General features: G+C 46.4%; 1 protein-coding gene across 1 annotated transcript in view; it reads left to right on the plus strand.

The window, feature by feature from the left end:
* The first annotated feature begins 4,758 nt into the window (after window positions 1–4,758).
* LOC144173175 (neprilysin-1-like) overlaps window positions 4,759–15,107 on the plus strand; it is a 33,772-nt gene continuing 23,423 nt past the window's right edge. The window contains exons 1-7 of the mRNA XM_077701685.1: window positions 4,759–4,987; window positions 7,183–7,310; window positions 10,182–10,250; window positions 10,331–10,501; window positions 12,158–12,235; window positions 12,925–13,193; window positions 14,892–15,050. Coding sequence (XP_077557811.1) covers window positions 4,914–4,987; window positions 7,183–7,310; window positions 10,182–10,250; window positions 10,331–10,501; window positions 12,158–12,235; window positions 12,925–13,193; window positions 14,892–15,050 — 948 coding nt within the window. The 5' untranslated portion in view covers window positions 4,759–4,913. The remainder of the gene's footprint in view (window positions 4,988–7,182; window positions 7,311–10,181; window positions 10,251–10,330; window positions 10,502–12,157; window positions 12,236–12,924; window positions 13,194–14,891; window positions 15,051–15,107) is intronic.

Below are 15,107 nucleotides of genomic sequence, written 5' to 3' on the forward strand. Positions count from 1 at the left end.
GGTCATGGCATTTAACACCAGGAAAGTACTCCTCTGGCCATTTATACCCTCGTACAACAAGAATCGCATTACTGTGTTCAAGTGGGATGGAGCTATTCCATCCGCAAGCAGATGCATGCTTGTAACTTCGCTGCCGCGTAAGAAGAGCACGGACAGTGACCCACCGGTGAACCACAACGCAGTGAACGTGTTAACAAACGGCATATTTTAATTACTCGGAAATACCTACAAATATACAGTAATACTTTGTAAACTCTAACTCGCATATTTCGAAAAATGGGCAAAGGCGAAATTTTCCGCTGTACCGAACCATTTCCTATATGTCCCATGTATATGCTACCCTTTATTTAGAAGTGTTTTTGGGCCAAACTGCGGATATCTCGAAATATTGACTGAGAGTGGAACGAAAATTTCGCCGCCGCGGACCGTTTCACAAGATTTGCGCGATCCTGCCGCGCCTAAGTCCCTCGATTTTTTCTCGTTTAGCCGCGCCTACCACGAATCCGATGCTTCCCCCGAACAGAAGTCTGATCCTAGAGGCAAGGCATATCAACTTCGCCAAGCAGCCCTGCCGGAGAACGTCTCTTGTATGTTTTTTTTTCTTTCAAACATTTATGAAAAGCAAGAGTGGAAGCTGCTGTTGAAGAGTGACGTGCTTGTAAGTAGTAGCGCCTTTTTTGCAAAGAACTCGATATTTCAGGGCAATTTGTGCGACTTTGCTTATCTCGAAAACCTGCTTACCTCGAAATATTTCCAGGTTTTTATAACTTCAAGTTAACGGGGTATGCTAACTGAGTATTTCGCTTACCAGCGACTTAAACTGCCTAGTTTTTGCTTAAAGCTCCAATCAGTAATGATTCCATAACACTAAGGCTGTGTTTCGATAAGAACTGGCACATTTAGCTTTTTAGGTCATCCCTCTTGAAGTGATGACTGCCTTTTCATTGTTGTTTATAACGACAGGCTTAGCGGGCAAAGGTACACTGGTGTTACAATTGAGAGCTATCCGAGTAAGGATCAGCGCAAAACTAGACGAAAGGCATACGAGAATAGGACACAGACGGCGTTTGTCCGTGTCCTCCACTCGTATGTTTTTCGTCTATTTTTGCGCTGTTATCTCCATTTATCTGTGCCAAATAGTTTACTCGCCACACATCTGAATGAGGCGTCTACTGTTAAAAATGTTCTGCCACGCTCGATTCACCGCGCTATGGTCATTTGAAGAATCGCAGAAAGGGGACAAGATGACGGAGTGGTGGTGCGGCTGCAGGAAGTAGAAGGCAGTGGGAGAGAAGGGGCAGTGTAGAAGATATTCGGAGGGGAGCAGCGGGGGTGACATGAATTCGGTTCGCCAACACACCTCCGTCATTAAACTGGAACCGCAATCCGGGCTGTAAGGTTTCGCAGTGTCAGCATTAAAGAAGCCGACGCAATAACCTCGTTCTCGTCTGTCATGCAAAGAGCTCACACGAGAAAGTGTCGATGTCTGTTTTCAATTTTAGACGGGTGGTGCGGTGTTTACACCATTGAGTTTCATACTAATATATACTAGAGGGAAACCTGACGCCACTGTCTAGGGGAACCGCGCTTCAGCGAGCGTTCCGTCATGTATCGGGCAGGCACGTTCCACTTGTCCTTGGCATGGCTTACGAACAGGCTGGAAAGTTTCCTCTGGCTACAAAAAAAAAAAACAATATCACTGCGAAAGATTAATTTAATTTGTTTTGTTATTATAAAATTACAAGTACCAGAAGGATTTATTTGTCAGGGATTATTTAGAAGCTGCATGAGACAAAAAAGAAGCCATGTGGCTAACCAAGCTAAGTAGACGGGGAACGTCGCTCGCTGCAATGGCGCCGCCCACGGCGGCCCGCGATAGCAGCGGCAGATTTCCCTATTATTATGAAACTCTATGGTATACACCACAGACATCCGCAATGTCAGCAGCATTGACCCCTGGCGACTATATGCGCTCAGTGCAATGTTGGTTGCGCATTTTGGGACTCGCCCAAAACGGAACATCCTAGGAAAGTATTAGCAAACATTCCCTTTCCGGTATGTATAAACTAGGTTAGTTTTGAGACTTGCACGAAATGAAGACAACCCGGGGATAAGAGCTGGCCAATATACCTTTGTGGGCATGTGTTTTGGTTCTCGTTAGGCTTAACTAGAGTGAGCTCAACGTTATGTAGCCCTATTATTAGGACTAATGTCATGCCAAGCAATGTTAAACTTCAAGAATACGTCAAGCTGCGGGCACCTGTCAATATCGTTAGACTTCGAAATGTTAAGTTCAGCCTAACGGCGGGAAAATTTCAATTAAAAGAGTGAGCCAACATCCCTGTGCGTCTATGCTCAACCCTGTGAAAAAGCGACATTGAGCTAGTACTTGCCCACCACGAATATGAAATAAAACCTAACTAGATGCTAAGATCTCCGATGTTCAAAGAAGCGGCAGAGGTCACGAATAATAAATGGGCTTAGTATTTCGACGTCAACGAGAAGCTCACCCATTGTTTTCAATGCCATCGCTTGTCACACTGCAGTGTGGACAGGTTTGTGAAGGAGACAGCTTTGCCATAAAGACGTCAGGGGCAATGAGTTATCGAACAGTCTAGCTAATCTCGCTGTCACAGCTCCCGTTCATTTCGGCGTCCCTATTCCTGCTCTTTTTTAGATGTGAAGCATATCATGGTCGGGGCTATGTCCCTCCCTTCTCGTTGTTGCGCCGTCCACACCCCCACTGTGCATGCTCGGCTTGCTGCCTGGAGCGACAGTGTTGCCGGTGTCTTCCTGGGCCGGCACGAGACGAGCACGCTTCACGCGCCTTCGACGTTTCATCGTCGTCGGCAGCGGCGTGCGCCGGCGGGTCTCGGCAGGCCGTGATTACAAGCAGCCCACAACCATCCGGGGAACGTGCATCGACCTCATCTTCAACAACTTTAGGGTTCATCCACTACAACAGCCCTTGACTTTACATTTCACAGACCATAAGGCGGTCATAATCAAAGCGGAACGCCAACCACAGCTCGACGTCACCTACGTTGAATGTGATGATGATAATGCTTAAATAAAGACAAACTCATACCACGTACAACGTGTCCTCTCTCTCTCTCTCTCTCTCTCTCTCTCTCTCTCTCTCTCTCTCTCTCTCTCTCTCTCTCTCTCTCTCTCTCTCTCTCTCTCTCTCTCTCTCTCTCTCTCTCTCTCTCTCTCCACGTACAACGTGTCCTCTCTCTCTCTCTCTCTCTCTCTCTCTCTCTCTCTCTCTCTCTCTCTCTTTAATGCCTCTCCACTCTACCACTCTAACACCCCCCCCCCCCTCCAATAATATTGCACCATCTTCCCGTTAGGGGAACCCTGAGTAGTATGCGAAAAAGCCATGGGGTCAACGCAATTTCCCATTTCGTAGTTCCGGCAAGTGAAGTGTGGTAGTTACCATGGAAACCAAACGGTAAATATAACGGTAGCTACGCACCTCAACCTAACGCAAACGACGAACTGAAAACTAATGGGCACTTAAATCGACCACATGGCTGCTTCGCCTACTACTCAGGGTTCCCCTACGGGAAGATGGTGTAATTTTTATCTTCAAGATTAAGAAGATATTGGCATCTAGACGATATTCGTTCAGATGCACTCTTACTAAATGAAGAGTACCCACTTTTAAAGTTCGGGTATAATATTCGTCTTTGTGGTTCGCGGTAATGCGAAGTGACTTTCACGTAGCTGCGCTTCAGGATTCCGAGGCTACAATTATATCTGTTTAGAACAGGGCTTTCCCCTGCGGAACTATGGGTGCACTGGCAGGTCCCAGAAGCGTGTTCACAAACGCTTCGCTGCAGAGAGTACCTACGTGACATGTGTGATGTCACTGCACGCGCTATTCTTTTGAGCGCCTGCTAAAACGGACCTGTCCTTCTGGCTCTGTACCTTCGACGTAGGGCGCTGAGTACTAGCGCTGACGGTTTAGGTTCGAGCCCCAGGTGGTGTAACTCTTCGTTTTTTTTCCATTGCCTGTTTTTTTTTTTTTTTCAAATTGATTTTTTTTTCTAAACTCTAATCTACGCGTCGTTTTTGTTAATAATGGTGATTTGGTATGTTTTAGGTCGCTTTAGGTGTGGGGCGTAGCCAATGACCACGTTGAATTGCCGTTCTCCGTCGCGCTAACACACGTGTCATGCGGGTGCTCTGTGCAGCGAAGCGTTTAGAAATACGCGTCCCGGAATCAATCGAACATTTTTCTTCTCACCTATCGCCACTTATCGGCAGCTAGACAGGTCTTCTTTACTGCCAATTCTTATTTCTGTCGTATATATATATATATATATATATATATATATATATATATATATATATATATATATATATATATATATATATATATATATATATATATATATATATATATATATATATATATATATATATATATATATATATATATATATATATATATATATATATATATATATATATATATATATATATATATATATACATATATATAGTATTCAAGCTTACCTTTCTGCTACAGGTCGCTTGAATTGCTAAAGAATACATAATTAATGGGTAATTGGGGGTTTTATTCACAGCAAACTTTCGTTTCACGGCCTTCTTTGTCCTGACAACAAATTATTATTTCAAAGCCCTGTCAAAGCCCAATCAGCAATTAGCCCTGGCCAATCCCCCTGGTGGGTATCATCATCGTCGTCGTCGTCGCCTTCCTTTTCGTTTCCTCCAGGCGCGCACCCCATTGCTCCCATCGGGGCGGCCGGAATCTCGAGCGCCTCTTCGGAACAGCAGCGAGCCTTGCGAGCCCATGGCCTAGCACAGCGCCAAGGCGACAGGCGCTGCTACCCGCGCGCGGACACCCACAAGGCAGCGGGCGCAATAGCGACAGCGAGGCCGCCATGTCGACGTACGCCTCGTCGGGACGCCGCACCAGCACCGCGGCCAGCACGACCAGGCCACCGGCGCGTACCTGGTGAGCGGGACGCTCTTCTCTTGGATGCCAACGCTGTATATATAACGGGCAGCATGCAGAGAGAGCGAGAGAAATATCTTTAGAGGGCAGCCAGGCCAGCCCGCCTACTTGCTACCCCGGATGGGGGTGAAGGGGATATGAAAAGATGTGAAAAGACCTCTCACGTACACACGACTGTTCGAACGCACATACACGCGCGCAAAGCACACACACAATAAGGCGGAACAGTCATTTGTTAGAGTAGCAAGGCGCCTTGCACGCTGAAGGCGAACACGCGAACCTACGGAACGATCTACAGTAAGAAGGTATTGGGCTGCGTCTAATCTCACGGCAGCCGTGAAAATTACCTCCGGAAAATTCTCACGGCAGTTTACATGAAAGCTGGCTGGCCTAAAATTCGGTGAATAATATTACCTCCCAACGTAACCTAACCTCACCGAACCTAACCTAACGTAACTTAACCTATTCTACCCAAAGTATTCTATACCCTACCGAACGTATCATAACATACCCAAATCCAACCCGACTGCAACGAACCTAACATAACGCAGCCCAACCACACAGAACAGAACCTACACTAAACGTACTCCAACCCATTCTAGATGTCCTGTGCGTCGATGGCTTGTAATAGTAATGACTAGAATAAAAAACAGCATTAACAAAATCTAGATGATCGAAAACTTCAAAAATTCCAAAAACTTTTTTCACGCTTCCCCAAATCGTGGACTCCAATTTGAGGCTTTTCGTTTCAAAGTATGTGCTATACCACAGAGCCACAGGAGCAGCTGCGGGAACAAGTTCTCGGGGAATATTTTCCCCAGCGAATCTATAATTGTCGTGCGTAGTAAATCAGAGGCGACTGCCGTGAGAAACTTGTGACGGTAACTCTCATAATAGCCGGGATAATATACATTACCTCATTTTGTATCTTTTGCTGTCATGTACCATTCCTTGCCTGCTGAAGCGCCTTGTGTTGCTTCTGAGGTAGCGCAGCCTTCTCCTTTCAGTGTGCTTATGGTATTGGTCTAGAAATCTAGAAAACCTCGTCGCATGCCTCACAGAACTGGAGTGTAACAGAACGATACTGAAGGCGGCAGAAAAAAATGTAGGCCCTTGGTGCACTTACACATGCATACCCGCAGTGCACGAAATCGTATCTGCTGCGTTCACAGCTCGCCACTTCACCTGTTAATTATCAACGCATATTTAAAATGTGCTTGCCATTCAAAGGCCTCATTAAGAGCTTTATGATGAGGCACATTGTGATTACTTGCTTAGGCCATAGTCGCCATGGGCATTAGTATCTGTACTGATGATCTCTTTTAAGGCTACCCAGTTGTACGATGAGACGCGCGCGAGTTCACACAGGCAGCCATATTATAAGGAAGTGGTTAACAAGAATTTATCTTGCACAAGAATTTATCTTGCGCAAGCCGTTCTCAGGAACTGTTCTTACCACTTGAGTGTGAGCGCATTCACTCTATATAATTCACCGCCCGCCGAATTTTGCCTCGCACGGACACCCCAGTGCCGGAAGACGCGATAAGCCTCGCCCGTATACGTAGCTTCGAAATTTAATAGCGTCATTTTAGTGCGAAAGGGCTATAACCTATTTGAGCGACCGAATTCTAGAAGCAACGAATAAAGACATCGCAGTCGTACAGCTTACGTCATTTTATTGACATCATACTATTTCATCATAGTACGCGCGTTGATATGAAGCCTAAACAATACTTGAAACTACACTTTTCGGGTATCGGAGTGTTTGCCCAACGTGTAAGTGCGTGCATGATGGAATCGTCATTGTTTTACAACTGCACCTCGTGTAAACCCAGTCATACCCAGCGGCAATACCATAAAAAATTTGAAAGGACCTTGCAAGGCTAAGGGGACGCTGCCACTTAAACCCTCGATAAGAATTACGGCTATTCGCCTAGTAGGCATATATGTATGTCAGAAACGTTTGAGAGCTACCTGTTCCTTGTTTTCCTCTTTCCTCGTCAAGCTGAACAGCGTTTATTCGTAACAAATATTATTCATAGCGGTGTGCTTCAGAGGACAGCGTAACCTAAATGCTTTCTAAATGCTTTTGTAACCTGAGCGCTTTCATACTCGTGCCTTTGGTGATTTCAGCAATCGCGTTCGCAACCAGGCGGTCACTTCTTTTCTTACCCCCCTCTCCCTTGGTTGTGTAGGTTGGACATGATTGAAGAAAGCCCGAACCGGCGCAAAATCGAGGTCGGCCTCATCAGCAGCATATGTCTGGTGCTGCTCATCGTGCTCTCTCTCACGCTCTTCGTCGTGCTCACGCTCCAGAACAACCGTGAGTGGGAGACGCGGCCCCGTGAGAGCTGTTCGAACCCTCGCGGCACTCATCACGGGAAACTTTGTGTGCCGTAGTTCAGAGATTGATTGATTGTAGTTTTGAACGGTCCGACGCAAAGCAGACGATGAGGCGCGCCGTAGTGGAGGGCTCCGGATCAATTCTGACCACCTGGGGATCTTCAACGTGCGCCGAAATCTCGTGCACACGGGTGTTTTTGCTTTTCGCTTCCATCAGAAAAGCGGCCGCCGCGGCCGGGAATCGAACCTGCGTCTTCGCGCTCAGCAGCACAACGCCTTAGTCACTGAGCCCGAAATTCAGCGAGTTGTGCTTTGATGAGAGTCCAAGGGCTTAAAAAAACTTATAGATTCAGGCTGAAACTTGTAGTTTGGAATAACATATGCATAAGGCAAGGAATGCCTGAAAGCACTGTAAGCCCTATCGGCAGACGTTGATGATGATTATTCCGATGAGGTCGTTTAATTCGTAATTGAAACAAGACAAAATGTCTAGCCTGCCAAAGCAACGTAAAGCTTGCATGGCAGAACCTGGCAATTGATCATGGAAACCAGACACTAAGAAAGTACGTGGCGAAACAAAAGTAGATACGAGAACAATGATTTTGAGCAATAGAAGTGTACACAAAGACACATAAAGTATCTATTTCTCAAAAACACCTTTACTTTGTTTCTTGAGTTTATGCTACTAAAAGTATAACCGCAGAGTTGGTTAAACGCAGCCGGAATAGAGTACTGTCTCCGTCCTACGTCCATACCTTGTATTGTGACGGGGCATCAAGCAAGGCTGTTTTGGTCAGCGTTTACGCGTAGGGATATACAAGGGTTTCAAATTATTTTACCAGAAATGTTTGAAAATAATTGTTTCGCTCAACAGAATAGCAAAGTTCGGTAAATGTGAAGGTTTGAACACATCTCTTACATTCAACATTTACATCGTAGCTTGTGTTCGTTAATGGAGAACGGGGAATTGAATCGAGCCTATTTATCTATCGCCTGGCACAAAATCCATACACTGTGATCCCGTATCTAAGTAAGCTATAAACCAAAGCATGCACTAAAGTTTTATGCACGGGCAAGGGAATAAAGTATCTAACGTTCAAAACACAGGAAAGAGACCGTAGTTTTCGACAAATGTGCGCTAAGTGAATGTTCCAGGATAGGTCAGTGTCAAAAAACATACCAAGATATTTCATAGAAGTACGTCCCCAGATTTCTGCGCCATACGTCCACCCCCCCCCCCCCCACCCCCGCCCCCGCGAGTACGAATTGGTTGTTTACGTTTCTTTTTAGTGGATGCAGAGCATTCAGCAAACACTCTTACGCAGTGACCAGTGGACTACTTTTTTTACTAAAAAAGAAGGGTGCACTTTTCTTGATTTTTTTTTAAATACTGAGCCATTTTTTGTTATCCTATTTGCTAAAGTTCTGTGCGCTCTTTTTTGAGTTGCAATTTGTCCGTTTATAGACAATTCGCTCTCGTAAACAATTATTTACAAGTGTTTAATACAGACCTCAATGTTTCTCCCCTAAATAAGTGGCATGCCGACTAATTTTAACACGGCAGCATTTTGCGGCTCCTCTCTCTGCTTACGTTCGTATTTATACCTACTTTCATGTTGGGAAAGTGCGGAAATTCTAGGCCTTCGCTGCTAGTATGCTTGCAGCAGTATATGAGCCGCAATTGAACCAATTGGTTCCGTGGAACTAATAGAACCGCATGGCACCAAATAGAGCCAATGAATGAGCTGCAGTCTATCAATGCCTGGCCCTTTTTTTTAAAGGTGGTTTTCTTTTGTGCTGTCTTTTGTTATGTGCATTCGGTTTATTTTACAACCGTCGGTACTGGCGCCTGCGCCACCGAATTTTTATTGGGCGGGAGGACTTCAAAAGAGCAGTTTCGACAGCCACCTTGCATCGAAACGACTAACACGATGTATACTTTACGTAGAAGCTGGTAATAGACCCTCGGGGCTGAAAAGTGTCAGCTGTAACGAGGAGGATGGCCACTCCCCGCTAGCCTCGCTTGCATTGTGCATAACCAAAGTAACGTTGTGCATAACGATACCGTATGGCGACCGCATACGTTTTACTTCCCTCACGTGAACTTCATGCTATTTTACGTGCCCTCCCACTTTCAAAAAATAAAACATATTTTTATCGTAAATGAAAATAAAAACATTTTGCTACACCACAACGTTCAATTCAAGCTGTTCTGACCGAGGAATAGTGATCTCAGAAGTAGCCTTGTGTTTGGTAATGTGTAGCGCAACAGGCATAGCGAGCTCTTTATCGCTAAATGCAGCACGTGAGCACGCGTCATCCCGGTTCCGAGGGATAATATTTTTGTTGGATGTGGTGGTAAAACGTTTATTGAGCCAAAGGGAAGGGATAGAAGGGCGTGGTTAGCCTCCTAAGTCCAGGAGGCCTCTTGTCCGGGCTGCCTCCAGTGCGCGCCGCACCAGGGCGACCTATCTCGGGTGTGGAGCTGGTCAGCTCGGACTCCCACTGCTCAGGGGAAGGGGAGGGCTGGGTTGTGGGTGTTGGAGGAAGGAGAAGACGAGGTGGTAGGTGTTGAGAGGGATGTGACAATTAACTTTTTTTTAATCACGCTTAGGATGCGACAGACGCAGCCTAAAGGAACACCAACACTTTCCGTGAACAATTAACATCCTCTCACTATGTGAGTGCATGTGGTGACAATTGTTTGAACGTTAGTCGGTAAAATAACCTCAAATTATACGGCTCAGAAAAAAAATGATTGGGAGCACTAGATGAAAATCCAAGCGCTGGCGGTTTAACAACCTCAACGCACCGCTCATCTGGTTCAGCCTGGCGCACTGTTTCGTTTCAGCCGTGAACAAGGCGCCACTGAACCTTCAGAACGTCGTCTTCTGCGAAAACGCCACCTGCTTCGAGCAAGGTATGTACGTGCGACGGCTATCAGCGCCGTGCAACCAACGACGGCCGTGTGGACGCTCCTCCCGCTCTCTTCCATCGCAGCTCGTCGCGTCATGGGCTACGTGGAGTGGAGCCGGGAGCCGTGTGACGATTTCTACACGTACGCCTGCAAGGGCTACCACGTGAGCGTGGCCAACTCTGCCTCCAAGTACCCCATCACGCAGGGCGCCCAGGAGCAGCTCAGGGCGGCCGTCGAGGAGGTGCTCGCCAACTGTGAGCCGCTTGCCCCCCTGCCTTGCGCGCGCGCTGCTTCTTACCGCCGGAAGTAGCGTCCGGCTGATCCTTCTGCGGCGAGCTCTTAGATTGAAATACAGTTCGTACTCCGTACTGCGTGGAGCTGAACGCGTGACCAAACACGGACGAAAAAAATCCCGGGCCATCTCCACTAACGTAAAACCTAAGGAGGGGAGAAGCACGCAGTGTATAAGTGTATTCTTGGCGCCTTGGCGCTTTTGCCATCGGAGATGAAACCAATTGGGGGGTAGAGCTATACAGCTTTGCTGCAAAAGTCTCTTGTCTTTGAAGCACGCAGCTGTCTAGCACGAGGCGTAAACAAGTGCCCCGGTGTTTTTTTTTTTTTTTTTTTTTTTGTACACGCTACGTTCTAGCGCGAGGCGTAAACTATTGTCCCGGTGTCTTAGTACCGTGACTACATGAGAATACGATTACGATGATGACGACATCAGACGCCGACATCCCGAGCCCCTAAGGGGTTCTGCCCCTTAAAAAACAAAAAACAAAAATCCCCAGGCCCGCTCACCGCGGCGCTAGTGGAAACTGCCAGACTCAATTTGAGCGCGTCACAGATGTGCCAGTGTGAGGACTTGCAATTAGCGACAAGGGAAAATGAATTCTTCGCCTCGTTTGGCTCACGTGCTGGCAGCTTATGTTATTGAGCGCATAGTTGGCGCTTTAGATGGCTCTTTTCATTTTCCTGTTGATATTGTTTTTATTTTCTGAGACGTAAAAGGAGTGTTTTACGGAACTACACTTCAGTTGACAGCACTTGTTCCCTGTCTTGTCTTGCCCCTGTTCACTTACACGTCAACTCTATGCATCATAGTTTGCGTAGCGGTTTACAAAAGTGCCCCACATTTATCTAATTAGCACAAATACGCAGGAGTTTTTTGTCGCTATCTCTCTCTCTCTTAATGGCTCGCACGAAACAAACAACTTGTCTGGCCAGCAACCATGAATTGCACTACGAATGCTCCTAGATCAACCAAGACGTTTTACGACCGGAGCTCACATGTGCTACGAAGAAGTCGTATATATGACACACTTTAAGTAATTTTCGGTAAATGTCTAATGAGCTCGCAAAACCAGCAATTTTAGGAGACACCTAGAAAACACGAATATGTCATTTTGCTGCAAGCAAAAAAGTAATAAGAGGAAAAGTGCTTCGTGTTTTAAAGTTTGGTCATACAGTTAGTAACTCAATATAATTCCTTTCGCGGTGCTGCAAAAAAATAATGAAAGCTTAGTTATAGGCGATCCGATGCTTTATTGTAAGCAAAATCTTCGTTGCTGAAGATCCCAAGAAACGCAGCAAACGCTACTTCTCCACTACTATGAGCAACCGTGTTGCAGGTTATGTTCCTCGCATTGATTTGTTGATGATTTATCTTTTTGCCTAAAGGCCCGTTCACACTTGAGACTGAAACGATCAAAGCGACGCGGTTTCTGTCGCTTTAGACGCCGGGCAATCACTTTTGTCATTTGGTCTCGGCCAATTTTTTTCACCACGACAGTAGTCTCGTCACTTCTGTCGTGGCGACAAAAGCTGGAAGCTGGACCAAAGATACATTCTTGTGGACGCGCTTGGCATCATAGACCGCGTCCACTCCGCCCCCACCCCCCTCCTCCCAGGGCACGCCAACATGAAGCCGACGGACAACTTCTACCTGCGCTATGGCGTCAACCTCTTCCAGGAGTGCATGCAAGGGGGTAAGCGCAGAGAAAAGTCACCGCAGGCAAACAGTTGTTTCAAGTTTATTCAAACTTCCCTCATAGAGAAAGAACGAAGGGCAAGTGGATGAAAGATGTACTCACTTTAACAAACATTCGGGGACATCCAGAACGTTGTAAAATCTCTGCCTGAATTGGGAAACATCAGCTCCGCCAGGTGTCACTTAAGCAAAAATAGAATTTGCCCCTTTTGAACTCGCAAATAAACAAACAGCTCCTAGGAATTGAAATGATGGTCCAAATCAATGACGTCAAGCGAAGAAAAATATCCTTCGAGCAAGCCTGTCAGAATTACAACACCAATAACCAAGTTGCAACAGGAGGCGGGCGGACATTGAATAGCACCCTTGCAGTACCCTTCCCATGATCTCTCAGAAATCTACAATTATATTTTCAGTTCTAAGGATTGAATCAAGCCGTTTACTTACTTGCTATTACAAGTGTACCGAAATATTAAGCTTTCGAAAAATCATCTATGGATCGGCTAAAATTAGCCTTAAAAAACGACCCGGAATGAATCTTGCTCATGGAAGAATTGCGAGGGATCGCACGTTTTGTTTTCTGAAACTTGTCGCTTTCCGATCTTTCTCGATGGAGGAGAGTTTTGAGGTATATCCAGGGCATCTCGTGACTCACTCCTTCCTTCCGTGGGCGGCGGGCCCGCGCAGTGGCCGACTCGAAGGAGCAGCTGCAGAGCGTGTTCGCCGACATGACGTACAACCACAAGCCCTTCTTCCTGCCCAAGAGCTTCGACCTGGAGCCGCACACGCTGGCGTCACGCGTGGGCCGCAACTTCTGGTTTTTCCCGCTCATCTCGGTGCGCAAGGACGTCGACCTCGAGAACCGACAGCGCATGATCGTACACCTCGACGAGCCGTCGCTCACGGCGCCCCGGGCGCTCTTCGACGACCCGGACTTCCAGAGGGAGTACCTACAGGTGCGCAGGCGATGCGTGACATTCTTTCCGCACAGCTCACAGCAACAGGACACAAAGAAAGATTGAGGACACAGTGCTGTGTCTGCGACCCTAATTTGTGTATGTTCTTGTGAGCTGCGTATTAAGAATGTCTAAATAGCAGCTAGACCACCAGTTAACACGCGGTATATGAACCCGCGATTCCTCAAACGAGTCCGGTGACTGGCCATTTGATTTCAAAACAATGGACGAGGCGAAACGTTGCTAGGGCTACGTTCTGAAAAAGAGTAGAGCCGTCCTCTTACCATATACGAAGACAATTCTTGGCAACACGTTACTTAAGGAACCGCTGGACAATGCGAGACAGTTACGCCCCTGCCAGTCTAGGCGCGAAAGGGGTTTTTAAAGACGATAGTCTTTCTTGGTCTACTTAAACGCAGAAATTTTGGTCTGTCTGTCTGTCTGTCTGTATGTATGGCTGTCTGTCTGTCTGTCTGTCTGTCTGTCTGTCTGTCTGTCTGTCTGTCTGTCTGTCTGTCTGTCTGTCTGTCTGTCTGTCTGTCTGTCTGTCTGTCTGTGACTGGATTCAGACACCCGGCCAAAGTGAAACAGAAACTATGCAGTGGTCTTACATACCCACAGCCAAATCCAAACGTCTAAGTCATGTTCAAACTTCTTAACACTGTTGTTTGAAATAACTGTTCGTATTTGTATGTATTAAGGTATGTATGGTCGCTTCTATTCCTGTCGCTTGTGCTGTCTGGTGCTAGGGGCCTTGTCAGGCGAACATTACAGTGGCTTTTTGCCTCAGCACCATGGCAATTTGTTCGTCAAAAGTTCAATAAAGGATATTTTTACACTGTCCACTTTACTTCTTTCTTTTCTTGTCTGTTTGCCCAAAATAATAGTACACTGAAATAAGCATACTTTAGGGCTCCGATTAATTGAGGCCATTGGCAAGAAACCAGTACTTATATATAGCGCTAGAGGTATGGGATAACAAACCAAGATTGTGGAAACTCTGCAAGAACACCAATGTGGGATTTTGGAGACAACACTAACATTTAATGCTGCAGTGAAAATTCGTTTGTGTACAAAACAGTGAACAAGCTTAAAATGAGTCTTATTAAAAAACTGTGGAATAAAATATTGAGTAGTGAACAAGATATGTCAGGGTCAGACTAAAAACTAAGCTAGTTTGCCCAACCGTTTGGCTTCGAAGTGTGCCTATCCTTCGAGAGTATTATTTTAAGTGAGAGGCCTTTCCTTGCGCGCCGTGCCCCCTATCAGATTGCCTGCAAGGCATGATTGATTTTTCAGCTCGAAGATTACTGAAATTTAAGCTCCGGATTTTCTGGAAATTAGTCAACAGAAAAAAAATCAGGGAATTTTTTTTGTTTTTGACTAGTTTTTGCATTCTAGAACAGCTTATAATTGAACACATAATCTAAATGTTAAGCAATGTCTTTACGTTGCTTTTGTATACTTTTACTCCTCGCGTACTTTTTTGGCAAAGTTGGCCGCTCATCTTGTACTCCGTAATCCAGTGATATCGCCGGTGATACCAACTAGCAACCGGAAGATCGAATGTCCACGAGGACGATTGGCCGCAACTGCTGTGTGAAAGCGAGACGTGCCTGCGTAGGCAGAGCGTTTTGCTCGCCGCGTTAGGCCGTTCACCCTTGACCCCCAAACAGCGCCATTAATTTGGTGGCGCAGGCCATTCGGGATTTAACCATCGCTCTGGGCTTCGACAACGTGAACGAGACCGTACGAATCTTCAAGCTGGAGCAGATGCTAGCCAAAGGCACCACGAGTCCGCGCGCCAGGGCGCCCTACTACAAGAAGGTCAAGCTCGGCTCACTCTTCCTCGACAAGGTAATTACCGCTGCCTACGCCTTTTCGGTGAGAGGTAGGAAGTCTGCGTGGTATCGC

Source organism: Haemaphysalis longicornis, unplaced genomic scaffold, assembly GCF_048455015.1.
Source record: "Haemaphysalis longicornis isolate Haplotype H1 unplaced genomic scaffold, Haemaphysalis longicornis Haplotype H1 scaffold_3, whole genome shotgun sequence".
Taxonomy (NCBI): Eukaryota; Metazoa; Arthropoda; class Arachnida; order Ixodida; family Ixodidae; genus Haemaphysalis; species Haemaphysalis longicornis.